The sequence below is a fragment of the Bison bison genome, unplaced genomic scaffold (genome assembly GCF_000754665.1).
Source record: "Bison bison bison isolate TAMUID 2011002044 unplaced genomic scaffold, Bison_UMD1.0 scf7180017845889, whole genome shotgun sequence".
Lineage (NCBI taxonomy): Eukaryota > Metazoa > Chordata > Mammalia > Artiodactyla > Bovidae > Bison > Bison bison.
The window spans coordinates 194394-208116 of NW_011476462.1; the positions used below are offsets into that span (position 1 = coordinate 194394).

The window sequence follows — 13723 nt, forward strand, 5'->3', positions numbered from 1 at the left end:
CTGCATAGAAGTTAAATAAGCAGGGTGACAATATACAGCCTTGACGTACTCCTTTTCCTATCTGGAACCAGTCTGTTGTTCCACGTCCAGTTCTAACTGTTGCTTCCTGACCTGCGTATAGGTTTCTCAAGAGGAAGGGCAGGTGGTCTGGTATTCCTATCTCTTTCAGAATTTTCCACAGTTTATTGTGATCCACACAGTCAAAGGCTTTGGCATAGTCAATAAAGCAGAAATAGATGTTTTTCTGGAACTGTCTTCCTTTTTCGATGATCCAGCAGATGTTGGCAATTTGATCTCTGGTTCCTCTGCCTTCTCTAAAATCAGCTTGAACATCTGGAAGTTAAAAAATTGGTATAATACTATTAACTAAAGTTCACAGTTGATATTGGGGTTCCCTCTCTATGCTGTACATTCTGTGGGTTTGGCCAAATGTATAAGGAGTTATGGGGCTTCCCTACTGGCTCAGGCCATAAAGAATCTGCGTATAATGTAGGACACTGTCTGCAATGCAGGAGACCTGAGTTCAGTCGCTGGGTTGGGAAGATCCCCTGGAGAAGGAAATGGCAACCCACTCCAGTGTTCTTGTCTGGAAAGTCCCATGCACCGAGGAGCCTGGCGGCTACAGTCCCTGGGGCTGCAAAGAGTCGGACACGACTTAGTGACTAAACCACCACCACCATCCGTCCACTGTTGCGGTGTCGTCTAGAGTAGGTCACTGCTCTAAAAGTCCCTGCCTTTCAAGGAAAGTTCATCCTTTCCTCTCCCGGAACCCGTGACAGCCAGTGGTCTGCTCACCATCTCCACAGTTTTGCCTCTTCCGGAGTGTCATTTCCTTGGAACCACCCAGCTCCAGGATCCCTTCCCCTCAGGGACCCTTTCTTATTATTGTTTTCAGTCTAGCTTTTTGGCAGTCTCTCCTCTCCCCACCCTCCGTTAGTGGATACTCCTTACAGCTCAGGTCTATAACTTATCTGGACTTCCTTCAAATACTATTGCACCAGCTACCGTTGCTGGCCGGCCTGTGTCCCCAAACAGGCGTTCAGCTTGTCCCTGTTTTCTGAGCAGTTTACAGGGGGAGCCCCAAGCCGCTCTGCCAGGGCTGGGGGGAGCCTTCCGCCCTCGCCACGTCCCATGACCTATGGCCCCAGGGAACCTGTGGAATGGGTGGGCAGAAGGGCTCACACGTGGTGTGGACGCTGCCCAGCTTCTTTTAGATACGCCCCCAGTGCCTTGTGAAGGAGGCTTCCTGCCTCCAATTAGGCTCGCTGGTGGGAAAAGAGTTGGCCTGATAAATTTTTATAGCGCCCTCCCGCCTGAAAAGGGCTTCCCAGGTAGCTCAGTTGGTAAACGATCTGCCTGGATTCTTTATCAGTACAGGAGAGCCAGGTTCGATCCCTGGGTTGGGAAGATCCCATGGAGAAGGGAATGGCAACCCACTCCAGTATCCTTGCCTGGGAAATCCCATGGACAGGGAGCCTGGTGGGCTACAGTCCATGGGGTCACAAAGAGTCAGGCACGACTGAGAGACTCAGGCTTGCGCTTTCCTTCCCCCCGAGCAGCATGCTGTGGAGCTCTGTCCTCGTCCTTCTCCTCCCGTCTCCCCAGAGACCGTGGTGGGGACGTGGAGGGCGTGCGTGTGATTGCAGCCTCTCCACTTGGAGGGACAGCTGGTGCGATGGACGACACGCTCAGGGTTCAGCGTGAGTTCCGCAGCCCGCAGTGCCAGCCAGACACGTGCGATGAACGAGCTAGGAGCAATGAGCCCGAAGGCCTCCGTTGACGTTCACGAAACCAGCCAGTGCAGCTCGCTGAACGGACGCAGTCTGGACGGGCTGGGTTGACTGCGCCTCCGGGAGGGCGCTTTCGCCATCACTGGGCCCAGGGTCTTCGGTCAGGTGACTGACGTCTCGCATCCTCTCTGGCCTCTTCTGTTAGGCTCACCTTGGCAGCCAGAGTCACCTTTTCCAAATGCAGATCTCATGACTGCGGTGGCTCCTCTTTCCATGTCATTCGCTTCATCCTGTAGCTTTGCTGGGGTCTCACCCTTGGCTCCCCACGTGGCCTTCCTGCCTTGAGGTGGTCTTCTCCCATCAAGCCTGGCTTCCTCGGGGCCCCTCCCACCACACTGGCCTTCACTTCCTGCGTGGAGTGAGCCTGGCCCCCCACAGCTGCCCCGGCCCCCTGTTCTCTGCATCTCGGCCCAGGCCTCCCGTTCTCAGTGTGTCCTTGGGTCAGGCCCCTGTTCTGTGCTCTGACCTCAGGGCTCCCCCAGTCATGGTGAGCCCCCGTGTGCGTCTGCGTGGCCTGCGTGATGAATGTTTGCTTGACGACCAGACCATCATCTCTGAACACAAGTCCTGTGTTGATTTTCCTGCCCGACTGTGTTGGGGACCCAGGACCGCCCCCAGGTTCTGGGACTCCAGCACAACAGCCACGATTCCTCCCAATCACGTGTGTAGGGTGCACGGGCCAAGGGAAAAGGCCAGAGGGACCCAGGTGCGAGCTGCCAGGAGTCCTGTCCCTGGGGAGTCACTGGAGATGCTTAACTCCTGAGCCACGAGTTGGCCCCGTCTCCCAGGAGCTTGTGAGAAACGCCACACCCGGGACGTCCCTGGGGTTCCCTCCAGGGCGGGGGACGCAGGTCGGTCCCTGGTTGGGGAAGCAGGACCTCACGTGCCCTGGGCACCTAAGCCCGTGTGCTGCAAGACCCAGCACGGCCAAAATGAGAACACGACGACGACGGAGCCACGCCTGCGGCCTGACTGGGAGCTGCTGTCACCGGCACCGCTGCTGGCACGGAGCAGCAGGAAAACAGGCGTGCAGCACGAAGACGGTGCTCCGGGGCGCGGCGAGCCGTTCTCACTGGCGCAGGACAGGTGGGGGCTCCCGAAATCCTGGTCCCAGGCACCCCCCGGCGAGCACCGACCTTGCACACGGGCCAGTCTCAGGACGGCAGCCTCAGCCCTACTTCTCTGAGCCCTGCAGGAGGCCCTTGGGCGGGTGTGTCGCACTCAGGGAGGAGTGCCCGTCCGCCCTGGGCCGGTCTTGGGTGTATCGATTCCATCGCTGCGCTCACTGGCTCACAGGGGGCCTGAAACGGGGCCTGGTGTCTCGAGGTGTTTGGACGCAGGTCCAGGGTGCGTGAGACGGGTTGGCTTGCTTTCCCCTAGGAAGGGCGCTTTCCCGCAGAGAGACTGGCCGGGAAGGGCTGTGGGACGCGCTGAGGGCCCGCGTCTCTGGTCCCGCACAGCCCCTTGTCCCAGGGGTGAGGGGTCTCTGTCCTCCGAGTGCTGGGTCCTCCCCCTCAGCCAACACGAGTGAGCCTTCCTGCTCTTGTCCAAGATGCTCCTTCAGAAGGATTTAGTCCTCCTTTCCTCTGAAGAGCACAGAAGTGCTGTTGGTTACTGCCGAAGTGTGAGGCAAGCCCAGTGTGCATGCTAGGATTTTTTTTCTTTCCTGCTGATTCGGACTCTACCTTCTGTAAAAACACTTCCCAGAAGGTCATTATATTTCTTCAGACCCTCCTTCCTTCCCTCCCTCTGAGCAATAAGTTTTCTATATTCTTCTATCATTCTTTAAAGACCCAGAATCAAATCTCGGCTTGCAGAGGTGTGCCTGTTTGCTTTTCATGGAGTGTTATCCATATTATTACTGTGAATATTCGTGTAAATACAGAGTATTCTCACTTGCTTCCTATTTTGCCTGCAGATACTTCCTGTTTCTCAGCAGATACGTTCTGTGCTGGGCATGTGTGCGGGCGAGGGCGGGGGTGTGGATGGGATGCTGGGGGCGGTGCTCCCCCTTCATCCAGAAGGACCCGCGGTCTTGTCAGAGGCTGGAGGAGCCTGCTGGGCGGCCTCGGGGCCAGGTGCCCCTCCTGGGAGGCTGCTGCGGGCACCTCATGCCCTCTGGCTCCGCCTCCGGCCCTGGAATGTCCATGGTGTGTCCTTCAGAGGCTTCCTGGCTGCCGAGGGCACGGTCCTCAGCTTGGACCCCTCGGCTGACCCACTGTGCCCGACCTGCGGTGGGTCTTCTCTGCCCCCGCGCCCACCCCCTGCCTAAGCCCAGACCCCGAGGCCTCATCTGCCAGCCTTTTCGGGACCTTCGTGATGCAGGTGTTTTTCTTTTTTTAAGACTCTCAGGTGTCATTCTTTTCTTACTATTTGGATTTTCAAGAGAACTCATCTCCCCTCCCTGGGTTTTGAACAAATTGAGAAATAAAACGAAATAGTGGCAGATGGAGACCAAAGAATAATTTTTATTTCTTCTAAATGAGAAGCTTGAAGTCCTATCTTAGTGTGAGAGCCAAATAAACTGGTGGACTGAATGTGGGGGTCATTCAGGCTGACCCTCCGTGTCGGAGCTGGCCTTGGGCCCCCGCAGGGCCCCCTGTGTGCGGCAGAGCCGTGCAGGGGAGCAGCCTTCCTGGGGGAGCGGCCGGTTCTGAGAGCTGGGAGGAGGGCTGGGCCTGCTGGCGGTCTTGACTCTCGGAGTCGCGGGTGGTCAGTCGCCTTTTTGGGGCCAGTGTTTCTGGGGATGGAGAACGGGCAGGGGGGCACCGGCTGGATTCCCTCCGCCTGGAAGCCCAGCCCAGGTTTGAGGGCTGCTGCCCCCGGCTCCTGCAGCTGGCTCTCTGCATAACCATTAGGTTCCTGCTGAGCCAGGGACGTGGTGCCCCCTTGGAGCCCACCACCCCTAGGAACAGGCCAGCCCTCAGTGGAAACCCCGCTCCTCTGAGTATTCTCCTGGGTCCACGGGGAGGGGGCGTCCGAGCCTGGTTCCCATGGCTTTGGGGCATGTCAGACCTGAGCAGTAATGTAGTAGTCTGCAAGGCCTCTGCCTGAGGCTGCAAAACCGCTCGTAGGTTATTTCTCATCCTTAAATACTTCCAGCCTGACTGCTTCCCCCGGCTCATCGGAGATGCTGCCGTGAGGTGAGACGACAGCGTGGAAGCTTCCAGCTACCCAGCGTGTCCCGAATTCAAGTGTAAATCTCTGTCACTGAAGTTCCGGAGAGAAATCAAGTCTTTAAGGGCTAACCCTGCAAGTTCAAGTCCAAAACCAGAATTCCTCTGCCCGTGAATGTTCAGCTACATGACAGCTCGGGCTGCGTGCCGCTGCCTGTCTCTGCCAGAGGGGCGGCTGAGGGTCTCCCTGGGACGCGCGCAGGCCTTTCAGGGCCCAGTGCTCCTGTCCACTCAGCGCCAGTCTGTGACAGCCCTCCCTTCCCCAGACTTCAGTGTAGCGAGACCCACCAGCTTGTCTACAAAGCACATGCTTCCAGGCCTGTGGGGCAGCCGCCCCGGGAGCGCCTCCTGCCGCGTGGAGCCAAGCAGAGCGCACGCGGGACCTTGGTGCCTCCCGCTGGAGTTGTCCTCGTGGAGACGTGACAGCCTGGGATCCAGGGCCTGTCACTTGAAATCCACGCGGGAGAAACCGCAGCAGAAGTTAGGTCTGAGTCCGCTCGTTTTCCATTTCTGTGGGGAAAAGATTGTGGTTGCCTTGTAGGCATTTTTAGTTTCGTCTTGTAGCGGCCGCAGCTCCTGCTCTCGTCAGGAAGGATGTGTGTGTGTATGTGTGTTTGTGCCCGTGTGTGTTTACACATGCTTGTGTGTCTGCACGTATGAGTGTGTGCATGTGTATGTGTTTGTGCCCATGTTTGTGCATGTGTGTGACTGTGTGCCTGTGTGTGTACACATACTTCTGTGTGTGTGCCCATGTGTGTACACATGCTTATGTTTGCACATGTGTAGGAGTGTGTTTGTGTGTGTATGTGCCTGTGTGTGAGTACTCATGCTTGTCTGCGCATGTGTGTGTGTGTGTGTGCCTGTGTGTGCACATGCTTGTGTGCGTGTGCATGTGTATGACTGTGTGGCCGTGTGTGTGTGTGCCTGTGTGTGTGTGTGTGTGCCTGTGTGTGTGTGTGTGTGTGCCTGTGTGTGTGTGTGCCTGTGTGTGTGTGTGTGTGCCTGTGTGTGTGTGTACACATGCTTGTGTGTGTGTGCCTGTGTGTGTGTGCACGTGCTTGTGTGTGTGTGTGCCTGTGTGTGTGTGCACGTGCTTGTGTGCACACGCACATTAAGCCCAGAGAGTGCTGCCAGTGCAGGAGCCCCTGAGTGCCACGTCTGGCTGCTCAGCCTCAGGCGTCACTGCCGGCGTGAAGGTCGTCCTCTCCTGGCTGCGTCTCCTGGAGCCGCCCCCACCACAGATCCCGGGGAAGGGGGTGCAGGGGTGCTGTCCCCATGTCCCCGTCCCCTTCCGCCCACGTCTCCCTGAGGACAAGCTGTCCTCTCCCAGCACCAGCCCAGTGCGCGCCTGCCTGAACCAGCAGGCCCCACTCACTCACTCACATTCAAGGACCCACAGGCGCAGCGCCTTGTGCTTGAAACCACATGGATTTGTCATTTCACAGTCGTGGAGGTCGTGTACAGTAGTCATGTACGGACGTGAGAGTTGGACCATGAAGAAGGCTGAGCACCGAAGAGCTGATGCTTTCGAATTATAGTGTTGGAGAAGACTCTCGAGAGTGCCTTGGACAGCAAGGAGATGAAACCAGTCCATCCTAAAGGAAATCAGTCCTGGGTGTTCACTGGAAGGACTGATGCTGAAGCTGAAGCTCCAGTGCTTTGGCCACATAATACGAAGAGCTGACTTATTGGAAAAGACCCTGATGCGGGGAAAGATTGGGGGCAGGAGGAGAAGGGGCAGCAGAGGATGAGACGGTTGGATGGCATCACCGACTCAATGGACATGGGTTTGAGCACAGTCTGGGTGATGGTGAAGGACGGAGGAGCCTGGTATGCTGCAGTCCACGGGGTCACAAAGAGTTGGAAGCCATTTAGTGCTTGAATGACAACAGCAAGTCCTGGAGGTCAGAATGCAGACAGGGGTCGGGGCCTGGGGCCGGGGCGGGGCAAGTTGTGCATCAAGGTGTGGGCCAGGCCATGTCCTTCTTGGGCCTCCAGGGACGAGCTGCTCCCTGGCCTCTATCCAGCCTGCTTTGCTGGTCTGCTGGCCCCTACGTCCGTCCTCCAAGTGGGGACCAGTGTCCTCACTGCTCTGATGCTGACTCTCCTGCTGCCACGTCCGAGGGCCTGGCCACACCGGGCCCACCTGGGTGGGCTGGTTGGTTGATTAGCAGCCTTCACCACCCGCACCCCCACCTTGCTGGGAACCAGGCCCTGGGGATTTGGTGGGCTCACTACCCCACCTCCCGCAACCACCGAGAGCAAGTCTGTCACTGCAGGAGTGCAGTTGAAAGCCTCGCCCTGAGACGGTCCCTGAGCCTGAGCTGAGGCTCCTGAGCGCTAGCCTGTGGGGTGCCCCGGGCAGGACGTGCTAGGTGCCACCCTCCAGCCCCGCTGACATGCGCTCCAGTCGTGGCAGTGGGGGCACTGGGCCTTCTGTTCCTGAAGCCTTGGCACGTGCCAGTGCCTCCTTGAAGCCTCAGAGCAGTCCCGCGGGCAGGGCTCACTCTCACGTCACAGATGGTGCAGCTGCAGCCGGACAGGAGCTGCTCCTTGCTAATGTCACACAGCACCTAAGGCGTGGAGCCGGGCTCCCATTCCAGGTCGGCCCGACTGGAGAGCCCTCCCCCACTGCCCACTGGCCGTGCTGGTTTTCCTGTCTTAGTTTATGGAACTCTTCACCTGAGTGCCTGAGACTGAAGCCCCCTGGTCCATCGTGCTCACACCGTGACCGTGTCCTCAGCCCTCGGATGGGAGGCCTGACGGCAGTAGTGCCTGACGCCGGTAGCGCCGGGCAGGTCCTGGGTTCCCATCGTGACGTGGGGAGGCTTCCGAGCTCGCCTCCGGCTCACCTGCGCGCGGGTGGTGTGACGCAGCCTCCTGCTCTGTGCGTTGCTCACTTTGTGAATTCGTCCTCTTGTCGAACCGTCCGCCTTCGTCCCCACTGCCTGTTCCCCTTTGGAAAGCCGGTTTTATCCCCCACGCCTATGAAACTCCCTGTTATTTTCCCCTCAGGACAACTACACATTCGCCCAACCCGGGATTCAGATGAAAGTGAAGATGTTGGAAGAGCTGGTGAGCCGCATTGATGGTAAGCTGGCGTCCTGGGCGCCCCTCTTCCTGGGGGGCTGGGGTGGGGGTGGAAGGCTCACCCAGTTATCCCGGGACCCCCACCCCTGCTGCACCTTCTTTGGGGCCGCCCAGGAGTTGCTGGGGCTGGAGCCACTCCCGTTCCTTTTACGAAGGCGATATAATCAGTTCAGCGCCATCCCTTCGCAGGAAGTAACGAGCGCGTCCTCGAAGCAGGCAGCCCTCACTCTTATTAAGGCCGGCGCTTATCATCCGGCCGCAGCCTGGTTGTTTATGGCCGGCCTCTGGCCCAGCGTTCTGCCTCTGCATGTCATTTTGGTATCAAGGATGCCGGCGTAATTTCTCCACGGAATCCAGTTAATTACCGAGTCGGAAAAATAACATCTTTGATATTACAGAAAAATCATAGTGTGTGCCGGCCGTTTTCGATTACGCTTTCATGTGTAAGTGGGGGCTTTGAAATACTTTCTACCTTCGTCCTTTAAGTGATTCCCCCTGTGATGTGCTGACTGTCACATTGCAGTAGCAGGGTTTAATTAAGTGAACGTTGAAAGATGATGCTGGCCCATTCCAAGTGTACCCTCCTGAGCGTCTGTTAAATTAATGAGCAGAGTGTTAACGGAGTGATAGCACGCAGAACCGGGCGTGGGCCTGTGACACCAGGTGGTCAGCAGCGCTGTGCCAGGGAGGCAGGCTCTGTGACCCCGAGCCCCACGTGACCTTGACGGGTGACCTCGACGGGTGACCTCACTGAATCTGCAGAGATGTCGCACTCTGCTCAAAGCGGAGACAAGCCGCCGTTGTTCCAGGGCCGCCGTCCAAGGGTGTGGATGTCCCTTTTGCCCTTGCTGTGCCCTCAGGAGTAGACAGCGTATCCGTCCCCATCTTCCCAACAAAGGCTCTTTTTTTGGGAAACGATCGAATGACATTATAAAACGGAGTCATACAAATTATCAACTCCATTCTGTCCCTTGATTGAATCTGATTTTCAGCTGTGTCTAATGGTTATTACCTAATTTCCATATTATGAAGTTCTGCACGGTTCTTCCAATAATACTTTATCTGATTCAATATATTTAGCTGGGTGGCAGCCACCTATTCACAGCACGGTTTTTTTGCCTATGTAACTGCATTTACATACGTTTGTTCTTCACCTCGCGGGGGCATCTTTGTCGGATGCTGTGGGTTTTCTTCCCTGCCGGCAGCTTCACACCTCCCCCCACCTCCCTGTGCACCCCCAGCCTCATTTGGATCTTTGAAGTACACTCTGTGGCTCCTCTCCTGGTTCTCCGAGAAGGTGGATTTTGCAATTCTGTGGAGGTTAGAAACGTGTGGTTAGTGCTCATTTGTTCCAGGGCCGCAGTTTGGGAAATGCTTGAATCGATTTTCCCTGGTGCTGTGGTTCAGAAGCAGCACATCTGAGATTCGCTGGGTGATTGTTTAAAAGAGGGAACCCCAGCCAGGCCTGGGCTTTTAGTAAACCCCGTTCTCATTTTCCCGCGGCTTCTGAGAAGGGCGTTTTCACCCTGTGGTGGTTTTGTTTAAATGATCGGTGCTTCACGACAGAGGAGGCTCTGTTTGGTAGCAGGTTAAGCTGGGTAACCTGTCTGTAACTGTTCTTCCAGCCAGACCCGAAAGAACCTCTGTGACAGCCTCAGAAGAAGAGTTGCTGGGCCTTTCAGGCAGAAAGTGTCGGAACTGGGAGGGTTTGGCTCTCACCAGCAGCCCCTGGGAGAGGTGTCCCAGGCCCCCTTCGCTCACTGTCCTCCTGAAGGACGACTCTGGGGGCCTGGACTGTGCAGGGGCAGTGCGGATGGAGGGAGAGCTGCAGAAGGGGCCAGAAGGCCAGGGTCACTGTCTCATTTTCTCGCTGTGACGACTGGCTAAAGAATTTCTGGAAAGCACTCTCAAGCAGTTTTCTGTTTTGAGTCGTGCTTTACCCTACTCTCTGTTACCCCCAGATCTTTAGAAGCAGTCTGCTCCATAGACAGAAAGCTGGCATGACTGAAGAGAGAGGGTTTTGTCTGTAAGGAGGCCAGGTGGAAGGGTGAGGGGCAGTGGCCTGAGAGACTGCCTTGGGGGTGGTAATCGGCTCAAGAGAGGGAGGCTGGCTACTGAGGAACACAGGGGAGTCACCTGTGATCTCTGAGCGGGAGTTTTAGAACTTCCCACAGAATGAGAGATGGAGCCTTGAGCCACTTGGCTGGGGCTGTGGAAGGTGAGGCCAGGGGCCTTCCACGTCTAGTGGCAACGGGGTGGCCAAGTCCAGGAGACCAAAACAATGCATAAGATTATTTTTTGAAGCCAACAAACAAATTGGGTGAGGGGTAGAAGGAAAGAGAGAAAAAAAGCAAAGAAAGAAGGTAAAAAGAAAACAGATTTCTTAAAAGCATTGAACTGCTAACAAGGAGACAAAAATTTCCTGGCCCTCTTCTGTGAGGATGCTAGAACCTGAGAGTTCTAGCTTTGTTTCTCTCTCTTTTTTTTTTTTCCATGTACAATGATGTACATATAGTCAAAGCTAAGTATATGTTCAAGACCTCTTAAGTGAGAAGAAAGAGAAGCAACAGATGACAAGGCCCACAAGATGACAAGTTTCTGTAATTCTTAGGCATAGGCCGTGAAACTGTTCTCTTTACTGTGTATGAAGAAATATAAAATAGAGAGTCTTGAAAATATTTGCCCAGCTAATGAGAAACTATATGATTTTACATGAGAGATGAAAAATACGATAACCAAATTAAAAAGTCAGGGTACAGATTTAACAAATTAGACATGGCTATAGAGAAAGTTAGTGAAAGGGAAGATGGGTTGGAAGAAAATAGCCAAAATAAAGCATGGAGCAATAAGAATATGGATAATATAGAAAATAAAAGATATCAAGGGTATGTCTAGAGAGCCTCTATTTATTTATTTATTTAGAGTCATAGAGAGGAGAGAGAGTCAGAATTTGAGGAGATAATGGTTTATTCTCCCGAACTACTGAAATAAGCCAATTCACCGATTGAAGAGCCCACTGAATTTCCAGGAGAATAAAGAGAAAACTATATAAACACACAATAGTAAAATTTATTTGAAGACTAATTCTTAAAGCAGCTAGAGTAAAGGATTATTTCCTGAGAATGGCTGTATGAGAACTCACCTCTCAACAGAAGCACAAGCAGACGTCTTCCACGCACTGGGAGGATATAGTTGTCACCCTAGAGTCGGGAAAGTGAAAGTCTTAGTCGCTCCGTCGTGTCCGACTCTTTGCCACCCCATGGGCTGTAGCCCATCAGACACCTCTGCCCATGGAATTCTCTAGAATACTGGAGTGGGTAGGTCTACATCCAGCAAAAAATATTCATATCCAAGAATGAATTTTAAAGTCCAAGAGGCCACCTAAATCTGAGTTGTTTTTTCTCACTGTTTCTAAGAAACTGTGTAATCGGGAAGGGCCACAAACCAAGCACACAGACCTCCCTTCGCAGCTTAACCAGGGACACGGTCACTGTGGTCTTCAGACCTTCTGGAAGGCAGCAGGTCAGCACCCCATCCAGTCTGGGGTGAGTCAGGTGGTCAGTGCAAAACGTCTGTGGGAGAAAGAGGGGGAGTGTGGGCAGCTTAGGGTAAAAGTCTGCATTGGGTGGAAGCCAGATACCCCTGTCGCTGGTGGAACAGACCAGACTCTGACCCTGACCCCTACATCTGTGTGTGTGCTCAGTCGTGTCCTACTCTGCGACCCCATGGACTGTAGCCCACCAGGCTCCTCTGTCCATGGGATTCTCCAGGCAAGAACACTGGAGTGGGTTGCCATGCCTTTCTTAACCTAGGGATCGAACCTGGATCTCCCGTGTTGCAGGCGGATTCGTTACTGTCTGAGCCACCAGGGAAGCCCGTGAATACTGGAGTAGTAGGTAGCCTATCCCTTCTCCAGGGAATCTTCCCAACCCAGGAATCAACCGGGGGTCTCCTGCATTGCAGGCAGATTCTTTACCAGCTGAGCTAGCAGGGAAGCACATTTGACCCCCACAGACAGCCTATGCTTCTCCCCGTGAGCTCCCCACCACAGGGCACGTCGTCTGTGGCCTGGCCAGGGCTCTGGTCCGTGCCCTCTTCTCCTGGGAGCTCAGGCTGGTAGAGGAGCTGCCTTCAGGAGTTTGCTGTCCTGGTTCCTGTGGCGCAGGGAAAAACTTGGGGGGTTGTTCATGGACTCCTAATGCTTCAAAAGAAAGCGGTCCCCAGCGCTCAACTGCATTTCATCGGCCAAACTAAGTCACAGGCTGCGGCGAAAATGGAAAGTCGGGAGGACAGGGACGTGCCCACGTGCCCGGGCCAGGCGGGGTTTGTTGCCAGGAGAGGGGCGCGGTGGAGAGAGCGGGGCAGAGGCGGGCGCGCGTGTCCTCAGCATCTCTGCTGACGTCAGTCTGCTCCCTACTTAGGGAGTGATGCTTGTGCGTAAAATTAACAGTTCACACCAATCATTTGGTAATTTACTGCTTCAATAGTAAACATACGTTAACACGCCGGCGGGCTGATAGGATTTTAACATACAAAGCTCTAGAGCTGAATTTTAACTCCATGTTGCACCCGGCGTGTTTACGCACACTGAACGTGAAATGCCACGGTTTGCAGTGTATCTGAGTGACACGCCTTGCAATTTATGATTATGTCTGTCACATCCGATGTTAACCTTTGAGGTTGCTGGTTCCTAGGGGCCCCAGGGTCAGCCCCTGGCCTTGCTTGTGGAGAGGCTGCAGTCAGAGCCTTGTGGCTGGATCCTGGGGCCAGGGCCCCCCATGGGGCAGCCCCCACTTTGTATTCTGAGCTCACGCCTGTTTTGTGACACAAGATAATGTAAGCGGAACATTTGCCATATCTTTTGATGAAAAAACCATGAGATCCTATTTCAGTATTAAAAAGAAATATCTGAAGATGGCCTCAGCAGATGTGTAAATCTGGTTATGGCCATGCTGGGCTTTTTTTCAGAAGACTGAAAATCAGATCTTAAAGAATTGCTTCACAGATGAGCGAGTTGTCCCGTGGGGAATGAAATGGGCACAGAGAGGGGCACCTGGGGGTGGTTTCTGGTCGGGGAGCCCGTGGGCACAGTGTCTGTCCTGGGCAGCCTGGGGAGGGGGTGGGAGGAGGCAGGCACTCCCATCCCCAAAGGCCCATTGACTCCTTTGCAGGCCGCGGTCTTCGGGGCTCTGCTCTCAGCTCTGGAGGGACCATAAAGCTGAGGCTCCAGTGGCTGGGGGGAAAAGACCGTGTCATCAGTGGGCCAGTCTGGACCGGTTGGCCAGTGACTGTGGCCCGGAAGGAGCTCTGTCCACGCTTGAAACCATCCCGAGGCTATCTGGGGAGGCTGGGACTGCCCTCCAAGCTCTGCTTTCTCTTTCTGTAGGAAAAACCGGGAAGGAATCCTACCTAGGCTTAGCACTGTCAGACTTAGCATAAAGAGAACACTCACTTCAATTTGAATTTCAGGTCAATAATGAACCATTTTTGGTGTGTTTGGTGCATTATTGGGCACGTACGGAACCCAGAGCTGCTTGGGGGTGGGGCTGGGGACCTGGGCTGGCGTGGGACCCTCTCTCCCCTCCCTGGCTGCACGCCTTGTGCGCTGCATGCAGGGCTGGTCTGCAAAAGGTCTGCCTGCACTTCGGACGCTCTCAGCGTGCTCAC

The 13723-nt window shown here is 54.9% G+C and overlaps 1 protein-coding gene across 1 annotated transcript in view; it reads left to right on the forward strand.

The window, feature by feature from the left end:
• Positions 1-13723, forward strand: part of LOC104986989 (TBC1 domain family member 22A-like) — a 170216-nt gene that overhangs the window by 147903 nt on the left and 8590 nt on the right. Inside the window, exon 7 of the mRNA XM_010837746.1 lies at positions 7983-8057. Within this exon, the coding sequence (XP_010836048.1) occupies positions 7983-8057 (75 nt within the window). The remainder of the gene's footprint in view (positions 1-7982; positions 8058-13723) is intronic.